Source organism: Pseudorca crassidens, chromosome 20 (genome assembly GCF_039906515.1).
Source record: "Pseudorca crassidens isolate mPseCra1 chromosome 20, mPseCra1.hap1, whole genome shotgun sequence".
NCBI classification, from domain to species: Eukaryota; Metazoa; Chordata; class Mammalia; order Artiodactyla; family Delphinidae; genus Pseudorca; species Pseudorca crassidens.
In genome coordinates this window covers 7195310-7214777 of record NC_090315.1, presented here as the reverse complement: position 1 = coordinate 7214777, position 19468 = coordinate 7195310, and the positions used below count along the sequence as shown (strand labels likewise).

Here is a 19468-nt window from a genome sequence, read left to right as displayed (position 1 = left end):
TAGGCGCAGCTGTTGCAGTGCAGGGTCCTGTAATGAGGCGTTAGGTGCAAGCCCAGACCCCTCCCCGGATTTCTGGCAGCATCCTGGACATTTCCGCCTGCAGCAGTCACCCTTCAAGAGTCCTTGATATCGCCCTGAAAGGCTGTTCCTCCCCCCAGACTTTCTTGCTGTCATAAAGGGCACCATCATCCACCCAGCTGCTCAACCAGAAACCGATGTTGCGTTTAATTCCTCCTCCACTTCCAATCTAGTTCCACATCTCAGCCTTTTCAATTCCTAAATATCTCATGGAGATGCTCCCTCTCTGTGGTCTGCCACCGTCTCTTGTGTGGATCACTGCAGCAGCCAGTCCCCACCGGCCTCCCTGGCTCTGCTCAGCCTTGTGCCAGTGCAGTGCATTCTCCACAAAGCAGCCAGAGTGATTTTTTTTTTTTTTTTGCTACTTTGGCTAAGGTTTTATTTATTTATTTATTTATTTTTGCGGTACGCGGGCCTCTCACTGCTGTGGCCTCTCCCGTTGCGGAGCACATGCTCCGGACACACAGGCTCAGCGGCCATGGCTCACGGGCCCAGCCACTCCGCGGCATGTGGGATCTTCCCGGACCGGGACACGAACCCGCGTCCCCTGCATCGGCAGGCGGACTCTCAACCACTGCGCCACCAGGGAAGCCCTAAGGTTTTATTTTTTTTAATTTTTATTAGACTGTAGTTGATTTACAATACTGTGTTCCTACTGTACAGCAAAGTGAATCAGTTATACATATACATATATCTACTCCTTTTTAGATTCTTTTCCCATACAGGTCATTACAGAGTATTGAGTAGAGTTCCCTGTGCTATACAGTAGGTCCTTATTAGTTATCTATTTTATATATAGTAGTGTGTATATGTCAATCCCAATCTCTAGAGTGATATTTTGAAGTTTGTCAGATCAGGTCACTCCTCTGCTCAGAACCCTTCAGTGGCTCCCCATTGCTATTGGAACAAAATCCAGTTCCTTGCGAAGGCCTCCAAAGGCCCCCAAGGTTCTGGTTAACTTTGTCCCACCCCACTCTTCCCCCTTGATCTTTCTATCTTGCAGCTCCTCTGGCCTTTGCTCATTCGTTGTATTCATCATGATTCTTCTCATTCTCTCCAGGACCTGGGTACATACTAGTTTCTGCCTAGAATAATGTTCCCTTTTTTGTCTAGTTAACTCAGTTATGATTTCCCCTGAATGGCCTTTACATGCATTGACCCATTTAATCTCCAGGACAAGGCTGTGTGGGCGGACACTGTGTTTATGTGCCTGACTCCACTTCCCTCTCCTCCCCCTCTTTACTCTCTAGCCCCACTGGCCTTTTTTTTTTTTTTTGTCCCTTGAACATGCAAAGTTCAGTCCTGTCCCTGGGCCTTTGCACATGCTGTTCTTCCTACTTGAAATGACTTTACTCTGAACCTCACAAAGCCACCTCCCTCTCATTGCACTGGTCCCAGCTCAAATGTCACCTCTGATGACTCCCCTCCTCCCACATGACATCCCCCTATTTTATTTTATTTTTTATTTTTTAATTTTTTTTGGCTGTGCCATGAGGTTTGGTGGATCCTGGTTCCTGACCAGGGATCGAACCCGGGCCCTCAACAATGAAAGCACTGAGCCCTAACCACTGGATCACCAGGGAGTTCCCAACATCCCCCTATTTTAGCTTGTGCATTATACGTGTTCAGATCTAATGTGAACTTATTTTTTAATTTGGTTTTGTGTCTTCCCCACTTAAAAGGTAAGCTCCTTTATATTCTCATTCACCGATGTGTTCCCCTTCAATGATTCATTCAATCAGCAAATATTTACTGAGCGTTTACTATGTGCCAGGCATTTTCAAGGCACTGTAGACACAGCAATGAAGAAATCAGAACAGACAAAAACCTGCACCCTCAAGATAGGCGGAGGGGATTAAGAGACACAAACTATTATGTATAAAATAAATACGCTACAATGATGTAATGTACGGCACAAGGGATATAGCCAATATTTTATAATAACTTTAAATGGAGTATAATCTACAAATTATTGAATCTGTTGTATGCCTGAAAATTATATAATATTGTACATCAGCTGTACTTTAATTTAAAAAAAATCTGCACCCTCATGGAGTTTAGATTCTCATCGATGGTCAAAAAATAAACAAGAAAATTATGTAAAAATGTGCACCAAGGCATATGATAATATATGTGATGGAGAAAATAAAGCAGGGAAACGGGATGTTAGGGGGAGAAGGGTAGCAATAGGATCTTTGGAGAAGGCCCCACCCAAGAAGTTGCCCCTAGAATAAAGGCTTGAAGGGGATGAGGTATGAGCCATGTGAATATATGTGTTAAGAGCGCTCCAGGCAAAAGAAACAGCAGGAGCAAAGGCCCTGAGGCAGGGGTGTGCCTGGTGTGTGCAAGAACAGCCAGGAGTTCAATCCACTGGGAGCAGGGCTTTAGGAAATGAGTATGCAGTGAGGTCAGAGAGAACACGGAGGCCGGGGGGGGGGGGGGGGGGGGGACCAGTTCATGCAGGACCTTGGCCACCCTAAGCTCTTGATTTTCCTCCGCATGAGATCATGGTGGTTTTTTTTTTTTTTCATGGTGGTTTTTGAGCCCAGGAATGTCATGATTTGATTTGATTTACATAGCTCCTGCATGGCTAACAGACCATAGGGGGCAAGGGTGGAAGCAGAGGTCACTGTTAGGTGGTAGGCCAGGCATGAGGTAGCAACTTTAATCCAGGGAAGAGATGCAGCTCGGGGACAAAGCAGTGACAGTGAAGGTGAGGAGCGGTGGTCCTAGATCTGTCATGTAGGTAGAACCAGTGGGATCTACTGACGGATCAGCGTGTCGGATATGAAAGAAAAGACAAGGGTCAGGATCAATGGTCAGGACAGCAGCAATGTCCAGTAGAACTCTCTGCCCTGATGGAAACGTTCTAGACCTGCCCTGTCCAGTATGGCAGCCACCAGCCACATGTGGCCATGAAGCACCAGAATTGTGGCCAGTGCAACTGAGGAACTGAATTTCTAATCTTTAATAGTTTTCATAATTTAAATCGTCCCACCTCTGTGACAACAGAAGTCATAGAGGCATGTGTCTGGGTATCCTTAACTAGGGATCACAGTCTCTTTGCTTAATTGACTAGGAGCTCCTGGAAGGCAAATTCTGCCTCTTAATTGCTTCTGTATTTGCAAACCTGGCAAAGTGTGTGGAATTCAATAGGAAATTGATAAATGTTTTTGTGGCCGATTGGATCAAAGAATGAATGAAATGAGATGATAGTGTCGGGTACATAGTAGGTGCTCTGTAAGTATCTGAATGAAGAGTTGAGAAATTCCACCCTCAAAACAACCCTGATCCATGGGACTCCTATCACTATGTTCCAAAGAGGGAGTCCAGGCTCCGAGGAAGGAGGGTATCCTGTCTAGTTTCAAACAGCTGGCACCCCAGATGGAGCCACGAGTTCCCAGTTCTCAACCATTCAGCCCCCTTAATTCTCAAAAAAAAATAAAGAAAAAGAAGACGAACGGAGGAGGTAGGCTCGGAAGAAAATAAATAAAATTATTATATCCTAATCACACAGTACAAATGGGGGTTAAATAAGAACAGGGAGAAATCGGGGGCCCCAGGACAGCATGTGGGGGCCCCTTTCCCCCCCGCCCCTAAAAACCCACACCCTGTTCAATAAATACCCCTCCCAAGAGACCCAGAATTACCAGCCCCCAAAGAGTCCAGGCTGAAGAGTCTTGGGTCGAGCCCCTCACTTCACAGAGGAGGGCAACTGAGGCCCAGAGGGTCACCCGGCAAGTTCGTGGTTCCGGGGACCCTGGTAGGTCTCCTCTGGCCGCCCCCGGACCCCCCTGAGCGGGCGCCCCGCGCACCTGGACTCACACCTGGACGCGGTAGCCCCCCGCTCGCCTCCGGCAGAGCCTCCGCACCCACACCCAGTAGAAGGTCAGCATGATGGCCCAGTAGCCCACGTAGGCGCCGGCCCCCGCGGCCAGGTGGCGGGCCTCGGCCGCGCGGGAGGGGCCGCTCCAGTCGGCCCGGGCCTCGCGCACCACGCTGCGGACCAGCCCCCCGAGCAGCAGCAGCGCCCAGAGGGCCAGCGGCAGCACCGGGACGTAGTTGGCGGCCAGCTGGCGGCGGCCTGACGTGCCCCAGCCGCTCTGGTTCATGGTCGCCAGCGCCAGGAACTTGGCGGGCAGGAGGCCGCCCATGTAGAGGGGCGCGTAGAGCGAGAGCAGGAGCATCCGCAGGCAGCCGCGCAGCCAGGCCGCGAAGGCCGCCTTGGCCAGCGCCACGCCCTGCACGCACAGCAGCACCCAGAGCAGCGCCCACGGGCGGCCCGCGTAGAAGAGCCGGAGCACCGTGGCCGCCACGAAGAAGGGGAAGAGGCCCGAGACCACCGCCTCGTAGGTCATCCACGCGTGGTGCCGGTGCCACCAGAGCGCGTTGTACAGCCACTCGCGGAAGTACGACTTGGACCAGCGCGTCTGCTGGCTCAGCCAGCGCAGGAAGGATGAGGGAGTCTCCGAGTAGCAGCGGGACCGCGAGGTGTACCTGGACGGGTGGGAGGAGGCAGGGCGGTCAGCGCGGCTCTCCTTGGGGCCCCCGGACGGAGAGCGGGAGCCAGAGATGGCCATGGGGCAAGTTTTCTCGACCTCTGTGGGCCTCGGGGTTCTTGATGCCCACCTGCGTCCTTGGACTCTTTAATCAATAGACATTGATAAAAGGCCAAAGGAGAAATTCAGTAAGGCTTTACTGGGACTCCTGCTGCAAGTAACAGGTTCCCTGGCTCGCTGGGGGAAGGGGGAGGGGACACGGGGACGAGCTGGTCCCTTCCATGGGGTGAAGGTCGGGGCGGATCTGTGGGTGGGCTGGAGGGTGTAGCCTAGGTGGTCCGCCCACCCCCTTGGTGGTGCCCTGGACGGGGATCGTGCGCATGCGCAGGACCCTGCTTTTGCTCCCCACACCTCAGAAGTGGCGGTTGAGTTTGGGCCTTTTTGTATCTTGTTGTTCATAATTTGCCCCAACTGCATATGTGTGCAGTTATTTTTAGTCTCTTATAGTTTCTTTGTATTTTGTTGCTGGAGGAGAGGTTTGTTTAGGCGCAAGCGCTGCAGTAAAGGGCCCCAGGTCCCAGGTCCCAGCCTGTCTCATTCTCCTATGTAAAATGGGGTCAATAACGGTTCCTACCTAATAGATGAGGATTAAACGCTAAGTGCTTAGGACCAGTACATAGTACTTGCTCAATAGATGATAACGACTACTACTGTTTTTATTATGACTAATGTAACTACTGGCATTACTAATATCACTGCGGTATTACTAATGCTATCACTAATCTGTTACGAATACTATTCTTGGCAGGCACCATGGTGAGGAACAAGCCGGGCATGGTTCCTACCCAGGGTAACCCATGCGTTAGAGCTTCTCAATGGAACCATTAAGCTCCCTTCCAGTGGCTCTGCCAGACATTACTAATCAATCCCTCCCCGGTTTCCAGCCCAGCCCACGCAAAGCTAGAATCGCTTGTATGGAGCATCACCTTAGGTGGCCTCCAGCAGTCAGTTTGTTAGGAGGGTCTATCCCCGCGGGCACTAGTCTATCCCCGCGGGCACTGTTTGACAGTGTCCAGTCTCCTTCCCCTGTGTCACTTGGCATCCTCAGCGGCCTCCCTGCTAATCCTCTTCCTCCCTGCAGTCTGTACAGCTGGAGGGATCCTGTTAGAACAACATGCCGCCCCTCTGCTCAAACCCCCTCCTCGTGGCTCCCTCATCTTAGTTCACAGTTCTTACTGTGGCGCACAAGCCTTTCATGCGTGGACACCTCCAACCCCACCCCCGTGGACTCTCTGTCCTCTCCTGACACTCTCTCCCTTGCTGCACTATTTCCCGCCCATCCTTATCTTACCCTAATTTAACATTTCACTCCCTATCTGGAAACTTCCTGGCTTTATGTGTCACCTTCGCATGATCGTTATCTAATACACTATATGTTCTACTTACATATTTTATTTATTGTCTGTCTCCCCAATCAACGTAAGCATGAATTTGCATCTCTTTTGTTTGCTGCTGCATCCCCAGAGCTGAAGACATTGGCAGCACTTAAAGAATATTTGTCAAGCGAATGAATGCCCGGGTTCCCTCGGTATACCCCGAGTTGTCTCTGGTGCTGTCACTGAGTCGAACTTCATAGAAATCCCTTTCCCCTGAACTTCACTGGTCTAGCCCATGCACCCCATGAGCCTCATTGAATCACATCTCTTCTTCCTGAAGCACTTACTAGAGTTGAGGCACTCCCCTCCTCTCCCACTTGAATCTTCTCACTCACTCTGTCACTAGTGAGATCCCACTCCATTGATCTCTTTCTCTCCCCACAGATTGGGGTAATCTGTGCTCTCTGTGGTAGAGCCATCTTGCCACATCTGAGGTTGTACCTTCTAGGTGGAATCCCTACCCTCACCTTGCCCTGCTTAGAAGAGTCCACTTGGTCACATGGTTCAATGCAAATGCCCCTATGGTATCTTCCACTCTCCCCTAATGTCTCACTGGGCGTTCCTCCCTGATTCAACACAAATGCCACTTGTGCTCCATAGGGCTTCTTTTCCTCTCCCCTAAAAGCTCACTTGAAATGTACTTTAGGTTTGGAGAGTTTCCAGCACACGCACACGCACACACACGTGTGGATACTCATTGGCCTCTGCACACACTCAAACACCCTGTCCCCTCAGCTTACTTGGTGGCATAGCCCATGCTGAGCATGCGGTTGGTGAGGTGACGGTCATCCCCAAAGGTGCAGTGGGTGCCCAGGAACTTCTGGTTGTACCAGGCCTCAAGGAACTGCTGCAGGAGGTTGTTCCTATATAGGCCTAGGTGGGGAAGGGGAGTACAGGAGCATCGGCCTCTGCTGTTGCCAACACCATCCCCAGCCCTAGCTCCAAACCAACTCATCTCCAATCCCAACCCCATCCGTAACCATCTTAATCCTATTCTCAACCTGTCTCCAGTGACAACTCCAGCCCCAGTCCTGTTCTCAACCTCAAATCCTTCCTCACCCCCACACCCATCCCAAACTTGCCCCAGTCCTGTTGCTGACCCACACCCACTTTGACTGCAAACCCATCCTCAATCTCACATCCATTCTCAGCCCCATCCGCTACCCGTCCTCATCCAAAAACCCATCTCCAACCCTAAACCTAGCACCAACACTGTCCTTGACTCCAAACCCATCTCTTCCCCTTCCCCAAACCCTCCCCCTGCCCCAATCCCAATCCCCAACCATACCCTTTCTCCAGCCCATTCCCGACACCAAAAACCATCCCCACCTCCAACTTCCAATCTTATCCCTATCCCCAGTTCCTGCCCCAGCCCCATCTTTGTCCCCAGTGTCAATCACGTCTTCAATCCATTCTGGCTCCCCTTCTCCCTTCCCTCTCTGCCCCATCCATGGCCCTCCCAAGCCCTACCCCTGCTCACCTAGGGGACCACTGATGCAGGACACGCAGTGGAAGTAGCTCTGACAAGCGCGCTCCACGTTGAAGGCCACCCAGTACCGCAGGCTGCTTAGGAAGCTGACCCAGGAGTCCAGAGGGTTAAGGATCCGCACGTCGCCCCCAACAGCCCCTACCCGGGGGTCCTCGTCCAGCACCTGCACCAGCTCCAGCAGTGCCACAGGGTCCAGCCTGGTGTCTGAGTCACAGACCTGTCAGGTGGCAGGGACCAGGGTCAGGTTGGTAATTGAGGGGAGGGCACCAAGGGAAGGGGAGCAGCTGGGACCTCTGCAGCCAATCTGAACACAACTTTGAATGTTTTAGTCACTTTCTTTCTTTTTTTTTTTTTTTTTTTTGCGGTACTCGGGCCTCTCACTGTTGTGGCCTCTCCCGTTGCGGAGCACAGGCTCCGGACGCGCAGGCTCGGCGGCCATGGCTCACGGGCCCAGCCGCTCCGCGGCATGTGGGATCTTCCCGGACCAGGGCACGAACCCGCGTCCCCTGCCTCGGCAGGCGGACTCCCAACCACTGCGCCACCAGGGAAGTCCTTCTCTTCCTGGTCTTGATGAGGCAAGCTGCCATGAGTTCTATGATGGCAAAGAAACAAATTCTGCCAACAAACACATGAGCTTGGAAGAGGTCCCTGAGCACTAGATAAAACCCAGCTCCAGCTGACGTCATGACTGCAGCCTGATGATACCATGGACAGAGGATCCAGTTAAGCTTTGCCCAGACCCCTAACCCATGGAAACTCTGAGATAATAAATGTGTTTTGTTTCAAGCTGCCACATGTGTGGAAATTTGTTATGCGGCAATTAAAAAAAAAATAAGGCAGTGCATTAATGAATGAACCACTACATTGAATGGATGAATGAACGACAAAATGAACAAATAAATCTCTATATTGAATAGATAGGTAAATGGATGGGTAAATGAACAAGAGAATCTCAACACTGAATGAATGAAGAAGGGAAGAAACAGAATGAACCAATCTCTACATTTAATGGATAAGTGAATGAATAAATGATCGCCATATTGGATGGACAGATGGATGCATGAATGAATGAGTAAAAGAAAGAATTTCTACATTAGATGAAGAAAAAATGGAATCTCTGCATTGAATGAGTGAATAAATAAAGGAATGAATGACCTCTATATTGGCTGATTAGATGAATGAATGAGTGAAGAAAAAAAGGACTACAATGAAAGAAGGAAGGGAAAGAGGGAGGGAGACATTCTATATAGAATGGATGAATGAATCTTTATGTTGAATGGATGGATGAGTGAATGAGTGAGTTAAGGAAAGTCTCTGCATCAAATGGATGAATGAATGAAGACACGAGAGAAAGAAGGAAGAAATCTCTTCGTTGAATGGATACATGAATGAATAAAATGAACGAGTGACCTCCCTATTGGATAGGTGGATAAACGGTCGTATGAATGATTGAGCGAAGGAAAGAATCTCTCCACTGAATGGGTGAATGAATAAAGGAAGGAAAGAAGAGGTTCATTCTAATCTCTAAATTGAATGAAGGGTCCGAGGGAAGTGGGATTCGGGGTGTTAGGGCCACGATGCGGTGCGGGTGCCTTCCACTCACCTGCACGTAGTCCACCGAGTCGCCGAGCGCCTTGAAGGCGGTGTACATGACCTCGCGCTTGCCGCCCCAGCGCTGCGCCACGCACACGCACCTGCGCGTCCTCACCAGCGCCTCCACCGCCAGCCGCCCGGGATCCTCGGCCTCCACCTCCCGGTAGGCGCCCTCGCCCGCCGCGCCCGCCGCCGCAGGTTCCCACGGCTGGTGGTAGTTGCTGTCCCACACGTAGGTGGCGGGGTCCTCGTCGGCGAAGACCTCGCGGAACATGTCGACCATGTAGAGGTCCTCGGCGCGGTTGCCGTCCACCACCATGAGGATGTGCAGCCGCGGACGCGGGTACACGAGGGCGCGCGCGGACACCAGGCACTGGCGCAGGTACGCGGGGTCCTCCTGGTATGCGGAGATGGTCAGCGCCACGCTGCGCGCCGTGGCAGCGTCCGGAGGGCCCCGCGCCGCCGCCCGCCGCGCCGCCGCCGCCACCCGCCGGTGCTCCAGGTACGCGAAGAGGCTCTGCGCTACCAGGTGCACCGAGAGGAAGGCCCCGTAGAGGCCGAAGGCCAGGAGGCCGTAGCGATCCGAGGCCAGCGGCACGCTGGCGGCGTAAGCCCAGGTCATGAGGCCCAGGATGAGCAGCGCGAAGGCGATGGTCAGCACCCTCCGGGCCAGGCCGGAGCAGTGGCGGGCTGCAGGGCTGGGCTTGGGCACGTCCTGCCAGGGGGCGGAGAGAGGGGATAGGAAGGGGAAGAGGGTCCTGAAATGCCTCCAAGGGGAAAGAACCCCCTCCCTGGGTTTTGTTTCGAGGCCAGTGATAACATACCCTTTTCGTAAAGAAAATCCCCTGGGTACTGCAAAGTTATTTTCATTAACGAAAATAAATGTGGCAAACAGTTATCGAGGCTGAATGTCTGCTTCTGTTGATTCTAATACATTTTTTTCACATTTTTAACAGCTTTTAAATCCACGAAGATTACACTCAGTGGAGTGTCACAGTTTAATTAACAAAGGTTTCCCGCCTCCTTCTTAGTGGCACAGAAAATAATGGTTCATCTTATAAAGGTTTCTTAGTGTTAATACTAGTAATACTAATATACATCTAAAAGAAGAGAATGCAATGTGCTATGCGCCAGGCAGTGCTCTAAATCTTTTATAGGAACTAACTTATTTGAATCCTCGCAACAGCCCTGTAAGGTAGGTACAATTATTACCATCCCCATTTTACAGATGAGGCAACTGAGTCACACAGAGATGCAGCAACCTGCCCAAGGTCTGCCTGGAAAGCAGAGAAGCCAAGTTTTTTGTTTGTTGCATTTAAAAAAATTGTTATTGCAGTATAGTTGACTTACAGTGTTGTGTTAATTTCTGCTGTACAGCAGTGATTCAGTTAAACGTCTATATTCTTTTTCATATGCTTTTCCATTATAATTTATCACAGGATATTGAATATAGTTCCCTGTGCTATACAGGAGGACCTTGTTGTTTATCCATTCTATATAGAATAGTTTGCATCTGCTAATCCCAAACTCCCAATCCTTCCCTCCTCCCCCTTGGCAACCACAAGTCTGTCAGAGAAGCCAAGATTTGAACCCTAAGAATCCAATCACTAAACCACAACCTTATATACTGGCTTTACTCCTCAGGAGCGCCCCGGGGCACAGAGAGTGTTTCCTGCTGCCACTATACAGATGGCAAAACTGAGGATTGATTAGCCAGGAGGAGTGGCTGGCAGGGCCAGGTGTCCAGTACATGTGGCTGGAACAGCTCAGAATCAAAGGGGAAGAGGTGCCTCTGTTTTCTCATCTGTAAAATGGGGGTTTAGCCCCTTCCCTGTGCCAAACACTGCTCCATGGGAGGTAGGTACTGTTACCCCCTCCTGTTACAAGTAAGGAAACTGAGGCACCAGGAGGTGTATTCTCTCGTCCAAGGTCGCTAGGCTCCACCGTCCTCTACGTTAAACCGCCTCCTCTGTCACCGGTTCCCATCTCTTGGGCTTATGATGAGTTAAATGAATCACTAAGCTGTAGAGCTGCACTGTCCAATAAGGGACCCACCAGCCACACGTGGCTACAGGACACTTGAAATGTAACCAGCGCCACTGAGGAACTGAATTTTTAATTGTATTCGATTTACGTGTTTAAATTTAGATAATGGTCCTTAATTCAGTTACTAGAAAGCTTTTATGCCTGTTTGGAACAAGTAGGGTCTGTGAAGCTTCTCTTTCAACTAAATTTTACGAAATCTAAAAATACAGATCAAGCATCTTCAGTGAAAATATAGCATCTGCATGAGGTGTGCCACACATCTGGACTATGAAGCCTGAATGTGGAGAAAATATAGCATCTGCATGACGTGTGCCACACATCTGGACTGTGAAGCCTGAATGTGGGGAAAAAAGAAAGTAAAGTACCCCATTCATGTTTTTGCGTTGATTACATACGGAAATGATAATATTTTTGATATATAGTGAGGGTCGGCATACTATGGCCTCCTTTTTCACTACGGCCCCGCAAGCTAAGATTAGTTTTTATGGTTTTAGAAGGTTGAAAAAAGTGAAAAGAAGAAAAATACTTTGTGGCACATGAAGATTTTATGAATATACACACTATTACGTGTAAAATAAACAACAAGGACCTACTGTATAGCACAGGGAAGTATGTACTCAATATTTTGTAATAACCTATGTGGGAAAAGAATCTGAATAAATATATAACTGAATTACATTGCTGTACACCTGAAACTAAGAGGACATTGTCAATCAACTATACGTCCATAAAAATCAAGAAATAAAGAGAATTATATGAAATTCAAATGTCAGCGTCCTTACGTCATATTATTGACACACGACGCTCATCTGATTACATATTGTACAAGCTTGATTTCTCACTACGCCAAAGTGGAGTAGTTACAATACTCAATGGTATGGTCCTCAAAACCCCAAATATTGACTGTCTGGCCTGGTACTGAAAAAGTTTGCCGACTCCTGATAGCTTGGGTTAAAGAAAATGTTATTATTAAAATTAATTACACCTGTTTCTTTTTCCCTTTTTAGTGTGGTTACTAGAAAATTTTAAATTATGTATGTGGCTTATATTATGTTTCTCTCTAGGGCAGAGCTAAGGTACAGCTTTGAGCCTGGTTCTAGTAACCGGCCAGTATTAGCAAGTATTATTTCTTCTGGAATCCTCCTTCTCTGTCTCTGCCTGAGTTTCTGGGGGTGGCCCAATTCATGCTGGGGATCAGCGAGATGGCTGGGTATCTGGAGCGTTCTAAACCCAACAACAGTCATGATAACACGTGTCGGCTATGGACGCACAACTCCACACGTATACTCACACACGATGAGAGACACACAGAGCGTGTCCCCATAGGAAAACACTCATGTTCTGAAAGATGACTCCAGACACCTGCCCTTAGAATTTAGTGATCCTGAAACTAACCGACATCAGCCCCCCTCCACCACCACTGACAACCACACAGGTGAACTCCAGGACACATGCCCTTCAGCAGGAAGGAAAAACACCAGGAAGAGATGCCCAGGCGGCGACCAACACACAGACACCCACCCGTGGGTCTGGAGCAATGGGGCAGATGCAAGTTTCAGAAAAAAATAGTAACCGTTGAGACTGAACCATATGAAATTGCTATTTTCACCAGTCAAAGGAGACCGGAGATTGGCGATTTCATTTGGTTCAACTTCATATTTACTGAACACCTGAAAGTAAAACCCAGAGCCCCGTGTCAAGCAAAGACAGCTCTCCTCTCCCTTTCCTGGGCACACAGACGTACACGGATTCATAGCCAGGTCGACACCGCCAGGCCACATCTGACACGCGTGCAGGCGGGATGGTACACACTCACAGGGTCGCTGTCCGGCACAGGAGCACACGCGAGCTCCCCAGCACTGGCGGTTCCTCGCACACACGTGGTCACACACGTGCTGGTGGTCCCCCCCGCACAGCCGCAGTCACACACACACACGCACTCACACACACACCTGTCTCATCGCTGTGGGTCCGGCGGGCCTCTCTCCTCTCCTGATGGCTGCTCCCCGAGTCTCTCTGCTGCCCGAGAGCTGGGGGGTGATTTGAAGAGAAGCGCGGGCGGGGGCGGGAGGAGGGGCTGACGTCAGGGCTGAGCTGGGCCAGGGGCCCTGAGGTCACGGCGGAGAGTCAGGCAGCCCCACCCGCTTCCCGCTACCACCCGCGCCGCGCCAGGCCTCCCTTCCCAGCGCCCCCATCCTCGCCGCCCTTCTCTCTCCCGCTGAGCCCCCCCATCGCACCCCCTCCTTTCCCCGTCTCTCCCCTCGATTTCTTCTCCTCTCTCTCTGCTCTCGTCTCTCCCTCCACTTCTGGATTTCTCTCCATCACTTTCTTTCTCCCCACCTCCCTCTTACTCTCACGACCTCTCTTTCCTCCTCTCTCCCGCGTGGCTCTCTCTTTCCCCCTCTCCCAGACCTCCTCGCCTCCCCCCTTCTCTTCCACCTCAGTCTCCGCACACACCGCCCCTCCCGTCGGATCCTCAGAATCCGTCTGGGATTGGGTTCCCCGGGGACTGGTGGCGGCCACTGGCAGATGCAATCAGATGCACACACGTGAGTGCTTGCGGGTGTGACTGTGTGTGCGCTGGCCTGGGAGGCCTTCTGTCTGGAACTGGAGCTGTGAGTGAACGTCTGAACGTTCAGTGCCTAATTGATTCGGGTCCACGTGCGTGTGCTTGTGTGTGTGTGTGTGTGTGTGTGTGTGCGCGCGCGCGTGCGCGCGCCCGTGGCACGAGCGCGTGCATAGGTGCCAGGGTCTGGGACATTGGGATTTGTCTCCTCAGAGCCTCCAGGGTAAACTCAGAGTTGTTGGTCAGCTGCCCCCAGGGAGCCTGGGAAACTGAGTCAGAGCAAAAGAAGTGGACTCGCTCAGAGACCAAAGAGACAGGGGTGCTGGGGTGTCTGAGTCCCCAGCTCCTCAGGGCTAGAAGACTCAGTGATAAATGTCATTGTTTCCATGCCCTTCTTTTCAGGATTTAAAGAAAAAAAAATCTCTGTATCTAGTTCTTTCTCTCTGCTCCTCTTAGTATGAACTGATAACGTCTGTCTCTCTCCCTGTGTCTGTGACTCTGATTATGTATTTCTGTACCTGACCATCTCCTCTCTCTTTGTCTCTGTCTTTCTCTGAGTCTATCATTTTGTCTCTGTCTCCCTGGCTTCGTTTCTCTGTCCATCTCCCTGTCTGGTTCTTTCTCTCTGTGTTCCAGTCTCTCTCCTTGGCTTCCATTTCTAACTGCTTCCTTCCAGGTTTGTGTCTGTCTCTAAATTTCTGACTCTCCATCTCCTGACTTTCTTGTTCTGTGTCCCTCTTTCTTTCTCTCTCTAACTTTTTCATCCTTTTTCTCTCTTTTCTCTCTTCCTTCCTCTGTGTTTCTCTGCCTGTGTCTCTCTTTGTATACTTCTATCTCCTTCTTTCTGTTTCTATCTGTATCCTTAGCTTTTTATTTTTCCCTGTCTCCCAGGTTCTGTTTCTCTGTTTCTCCCTGATCTCTCAGTGGCCGCCTGATTCTCCTTTCTCTGCATCTGTCTGTCTGTCTCTCTCAATCTCTCTCCTACCTCGGTCTCTCTGCATCTCAAGTGTATCTCTGATGCTCTGTCTCTGTGTGTGTTTCTCTCTCTCTGACTCTCTCTCTCTCCCTCTCATACTGTTTCTCTCTGTTTTTCTGTCTCTAAGTCCTCATGTCTCCCTGCTGCTTTATCTCTTCCAGCCTGTTCTGGAACTTTTCCCCTGCAAGATGCCAAGTCCTCACTCCCTGGGTTTCCCAGGACAGGCAGGGTGTGCTGCGCCCACACCAGGTTGGGTCTCTGCCTGAACCTGGCTGTCAGGGAGAAGAAGGCTAGTTCAGGGCCCCAGTCAGGGGCACCCCGCCCACCTCGCCAGGGCAGGGCCGGCCATTTCTGAGTCTCTGACGCCGTTGCCGGGAGCCTAGGCCACTGCCTGGTGTCTGGCTATGTCAGGATGATGGGTCCTCCAGTGGGAGCCCAGCCCAGAGTAGGAGGGGAAGGTGATTCCTCTACCCCAGGATGGGGGGGGTGGCAGCCCGAGCTCCACTCAGAAGCCGGGCAGTTGGCTGCCCAGCCCTCCACCCCACCCTGCCTGGGTGGAGCAGCTGTATAAAACCAAATGTTTCCAAAACCGGAGTGTGGATGAGGGAGGAGGAACCAGGACTTTAAACCCCAATAGTTTCTTCCACCAGGATCCAGGAGTCCAAGCCCCCAGCCTTTCCTCCCTCAGACGCAGGGGTCCAGGCCCCCAGCCCCTCCTCCCTCAGACCCAAGACCCAGGCCCCCAGCCCCTCCCCCTTCAGACCCAGGATCCAGACCCCGGCCCCTCCTCCCTCAGACCCAGGATCCAGGCCCCCAGCCCCTCCCCCCTCAGACCCAGGATCCAGGCCCCCAACCCCTCCCCCCTCAGACCCAGGAGTCCAGACCCCCGGCCCCTCCCCACTCAGACCCAGGAGTCCAGGCCCCCAGCCCCTCCCCCCTCAGACCAGGAGTTCAAAAACCTAACCTCTCCTCCCTCAGACCCAGAAGTCCATTCTCCCAGAATTCCTTGCAGGGAGAGATGACCAAGGCTGGGAGCAGCCACGACAAGAGCTGAAAGACAAGGACAGACCAAGTGGGCACTCCCACAGGAGGCAGGGACCGGTAGCGGCAGGGCCACCCCCTGCTCCCCTCACTAACGGCCATCTCTCCCAGAATCCTCCACTCCAATGGTGGCTGATCTCAGATCCCTACCCTGGGTCCACAGTGGCCGTCCCAAGACTTCCATCAACATCGCAAAACCTCAGGCTGTGGTTTACAGAACACAGGACCAAAGAGCGAAAGTGGGGAGATAATAAGGCCGAAATGGAGAAAAGGCAAGGGAAGGAACATTTGTTCCCTATAGGGACATCTCCTGTGCCCCTCGTGGGCCAAGCTCTCAGCTGGGCGATGCTGGGCACACAGAAATGACTCAGACCCGGGCCCTGCCCTTGCGGAGATGCCAGTCTGGTGGAGGAGACAGCTGTGTAAACAGAGGATCACAGACCAGTTCGAGGACAAGGACGCAAGAAGCCAGCAGGAGAGTCAGGGAGGGCTTCCTGGAGAAGGTGATATCCTGGAGGAGGAGAGCCCTGAACGTTGAGAAGTTAGTCAGGGTAAGGACGGCGGCGGTGGGGCTGGGGGTTGAAAGGTAGAACATGAAGGGCATCCAAGACAAGGAATGTCCTAGACAGTCCGGAAAGTACCTGGAAGTTGATGTTGTGGAGGCTGAAAGGGTGACGCACAGGGGTGGGTGCATTTCAGGGTCCACCCCACGCAGGGTTTTGAACGCCAGATTCAGCGGCTGGGACTTTGTCCTGGGTGCTGGGGAGCCATGGGAGGTCTGGGAGCAGGGGAGAGACAGGGTCAGCTCTGGGTGCCTGTGAGGGACACACAGAGTGGAGAGGCTAGGAGCTTTTGGCCCGGGTGTGTGGGTGTCGGGTTCATACCAGGGTCTTCTCTGGGAGAAAGAGAGCAGAGTGTGAGCTTGGACGCAGGCAACAGCGGTGGGACCGGCGGAGTGCTCAGGGACCCGCAGAGTGAGGGAGAACAAAGGCCGGAGAGGAAACCCTGAGGATGGAGGAGACAGGGAGGTGGGCAGCAGATGTGGGGGGCAGACCCACTGAGCCTTTCGTCTGAGCTACTTCTGACTGCCTGTGCCTCCTTTTGGAGCTAGGGAGGGTGAGGATTCTAGGGAAGCAACTTGAAGAAGTCTGTGTTCTGTTAGATGCCTGAGTCCAGGGTATGATTTCTCTGCAAGGTGTCCTGAGGGGGAGGGAAGTGCTTTGGGAGAATGTAGACACTGAGAGTCAGAGGAGAAAAGAAGAGGGGGAGGAGGTGGGGAGAAGGGAGGGGGGAGGGGGAGGGAGGAGGGAGAAGGGGGAGGGGGAAGGGGAGGAGGGAGAAGGGGGAGGGGGAAGGGGAGGAGGGAGAAGGGAGGGAGCGGGGGAGGAAAGAGGGAGGCTGGCTTACCTGACCACCGTGCTTAATATGGAAACCGGCCCCACCCTGGGACTCCTGACCCTCTCTACCCTCTAATTGTTTTTTCCCCACAGCATTGGTCACCTTCCTACATAACGTATAACTTGCCCGTTGATTCTCTTTGTATAATATGTGTCTCCCTTGTTAGAATGCAAGCACCACACAGGCAGCAGCCTTTGCCTGTGCTGTTGGTGACTCTGTTTCCTTGGGGTCTGGACCCGTGCCTGGTACACAGTAGGTGCTCAATAGATACGTGGTGAATGAATGAGTGAGATTGGGATGGAGAGTCAGAAGGGTCGATGGAGACAGGAAAGAGGAAGAAGAGGAGGAAGAGGGGGGAGGGGAGGGAAGGAGGAAGGGGGAAGGAGAGAGGGGGAGGATGGGAAGCGGGGCGGGGGGGGGGGGGGGGAGAAAGACCAGGGCTGGGATTCTACCCCCCTCCCCCGCCGACTACCCAGCAGCTGAGAGGGATAGGATGGGGAGTTCCCAGGGACGTGGGACCCTAGGTAAGGCTTCCCAGGAAGAGTAAAGATCCCAAATCTGGAAGCAGATTGCCTCTGGACTTCCAGGAATTCCAGGGCTTGTGTCCCAGCACTCTTGGCAAAGCCCTGGACAGGCTGCAGCTGGTTACACAGGGCCATTCCTCCCAAACACCCATGTTCTGGGCAACACCTAGGTCTCCAACTTCTGCCGAAATTCTGGGTGGGAGGGAGGGAGGTGGTGACTGTACATCCACCTGCCTCTGGGAAGAAGCTGGGGGACCTTCAAGGCCAGGAGGAGAGGGACAGCCCTGTCTGGCTGTAACCCCATCCCTCCAGCTGAAAACACCGCCACCCTGCTTCCTCTCTGCTCCTACCCTTCTCCCCAGAGGGGAACAGAGACAGAAAGGGCCAGAGAAGGACTTCCTTTTCAGCAGCTCTATCTTCTGCCAGGGAAGCAAGAGAGGAGTCTCGTTTTCCAAAGAGGGAAACTGAGGCCTGGGAAGAGCTGTTTCCTGGCCAGAGTGATACAGCATGGAGTCAGCAGAGCCAGGTAAGTAGGTCACTGGGGAAAGAGGAGGCTGGGGGCTGGACCCCTGGGTCTGAAGGGGGAGGGGCTGGGGGCTGGACCCCTGGGTCTGAGGGGGGAGGGGCTGGGCACCTGTACCCCTGGGTGTTGTAGAAGATGCCTGGGCCCTGGACCCTTGGGTCCATCACCTTCAGAGCTCTGACAGAAAAATTTTCGAGGCCCATGTTACTCTTGCATATATGGCTTTGGCTCTGTACCCCTACCCCCGTCTCCCTTCCCAAAGTTCCCGTTGTCCACGTTGAGTCCTGGGTCCGCCTCCACAACAGACCAGGGCCTGAATAGCCTCTCGTGGGAGAAACGCAACAGTCTGAGTCAGAAGATGGAGGAGAGGATGATGGGGGGCCGGAGGGATGGGCTGGGGCCCCCAGGTAGGAGCCGGTTACTTGCGTGTTATTGATTCCCCTGAGCCTCTGTTTCCTCATCTGTAAAATGGGAACATCTCAAATTGGCCCTCACAGGGTAGTCCTTCAGGTTAAGTGAGAGGATCTGTCCAGCACACTGGAATTTGAGGTGAGTTTTAGCTGTTCCTGAACCAGCAGCAGCTGAGGGTCTGTATGACTGACTCAGGCGGCAACAGGGGGATCCTTGACCTTCCCCGGCAACATCAGCTCTGACCTGGGGACCAGACCCATTGAGGGAAGGTGCCCAAAGGCACACAGCCAGAAACCTCCTCCACCATCTGCTCTTATCACCTATCCAAGCCTCCTGCGAAAGGGTCTGGGGGCACCAGTGCATCCGAATCAGCTGTGTGCATTTGCTAAAAATAGAGATTTCTGGGTCCCACTCCCATATATTCTGACTCAGTGAGCTCAGGACCCCGCAAATGACTTAAACATATGCCCCCCGGAGTTCCCTGGTGGCCTAATGGTTAGGATTCCAACTTTCACTGCCTTGGCCTGGGTTCAATCCCTGGTCAGGGAACTGAGATCCCACAAGCCCCATGTGGCACGGCCAAAAAAAAAAAATCTCCCAATGGTCCTGAAGTGACATTCCCCCCCCACCAGGCTCCTATTTCACGCCTACTCTTAATTAACTCCCTTGAAAACCATTTGAGGCAAGTATTATAATCAACTATCCTTCAATAAACAAAAAAAAAATCCTGAAATGTTAACAGATTTCTGTGAGCTAGCACGAGCCGTCTCAACACCCTCTGATACACGGGTTGGGGTTGGGTGGGACAGGCGTGGGGCTTCCATCATGTCAGGGTCCCAGGAATCATGGGCCCTGGCTACTCTGAGGCTTGGGAGACCGAGGCCAGCT

At 52.2% G+C, this 19468-nt stretch overlaps 1 protein-coding gene and 1 long non-coding RNA gene across 2 annotated transcripts; one reads left to right on the top strand and one right to left on the bottom strand.

The window, feature by feature from the left end:
* Nucleotides 1-3553: 3553 nt before the first annotated feature.
* Nucleotides 3554-13772, bottom strand: HAS1 (hyaluronan synthase 1). The gene is made up of 6 exons (XM_067719073.1): nucleotides 13581-13772; nucleotides 13094-13171; nucleotides 9106-9810; nucleotides 7498-7719; nucleotides 6754-6890; nucleotides 3554-4575 (listed from the first exon to the last, which is right to left on the bottom strand). The coding sequence occupies exons 2-6, from the start codon at nucleotides 13100-13102 to the stop codon at nucleotides 3900-3902; spliced, it is 1749 nt and encodes a 582-aa protein (XP_067575174.1). The 5' UTR covers nucleotides 13103-13171; nucleotides 13581-13772; the 3' UTR covers nucleotides 3554-3899.
* On the top strand, nucleotides 13335-18236 carry LOC137214935 (uncharacterized). The gene is made up of 3 exons (XR_010939097.1): nucleotides 13335-13690; nucleotides 17289-17378; nucleotides 18073-18236. It is a non-coding gene; the product is annotated as an uncharacterized lncRNA (long non-coding RNA).
* The last annotated feature ends 1232 nt before the right edge of the window (nucleotides 18237-19468 follow it).

Bases quoted from the DNA above. Each gene is read 5' to 3' on its own strand.
- HAS1 (XM_067719073.1), bottom strand. The intron at 7,720-9,105 runs GTGAGTGGAAGG...GCCACCTGACAG, and splicing joins ACTCGGTGGACTACGTGCAG to GTCTGTGACTCAGACACCAG. The intron at 4,576-6,753 runs GTAAGCTGAGGG...CCACCCGTCCAG, and splicing joins AGCATGGGCTATGCCACCAA to GTACACCTCGCGGTCCCGCT.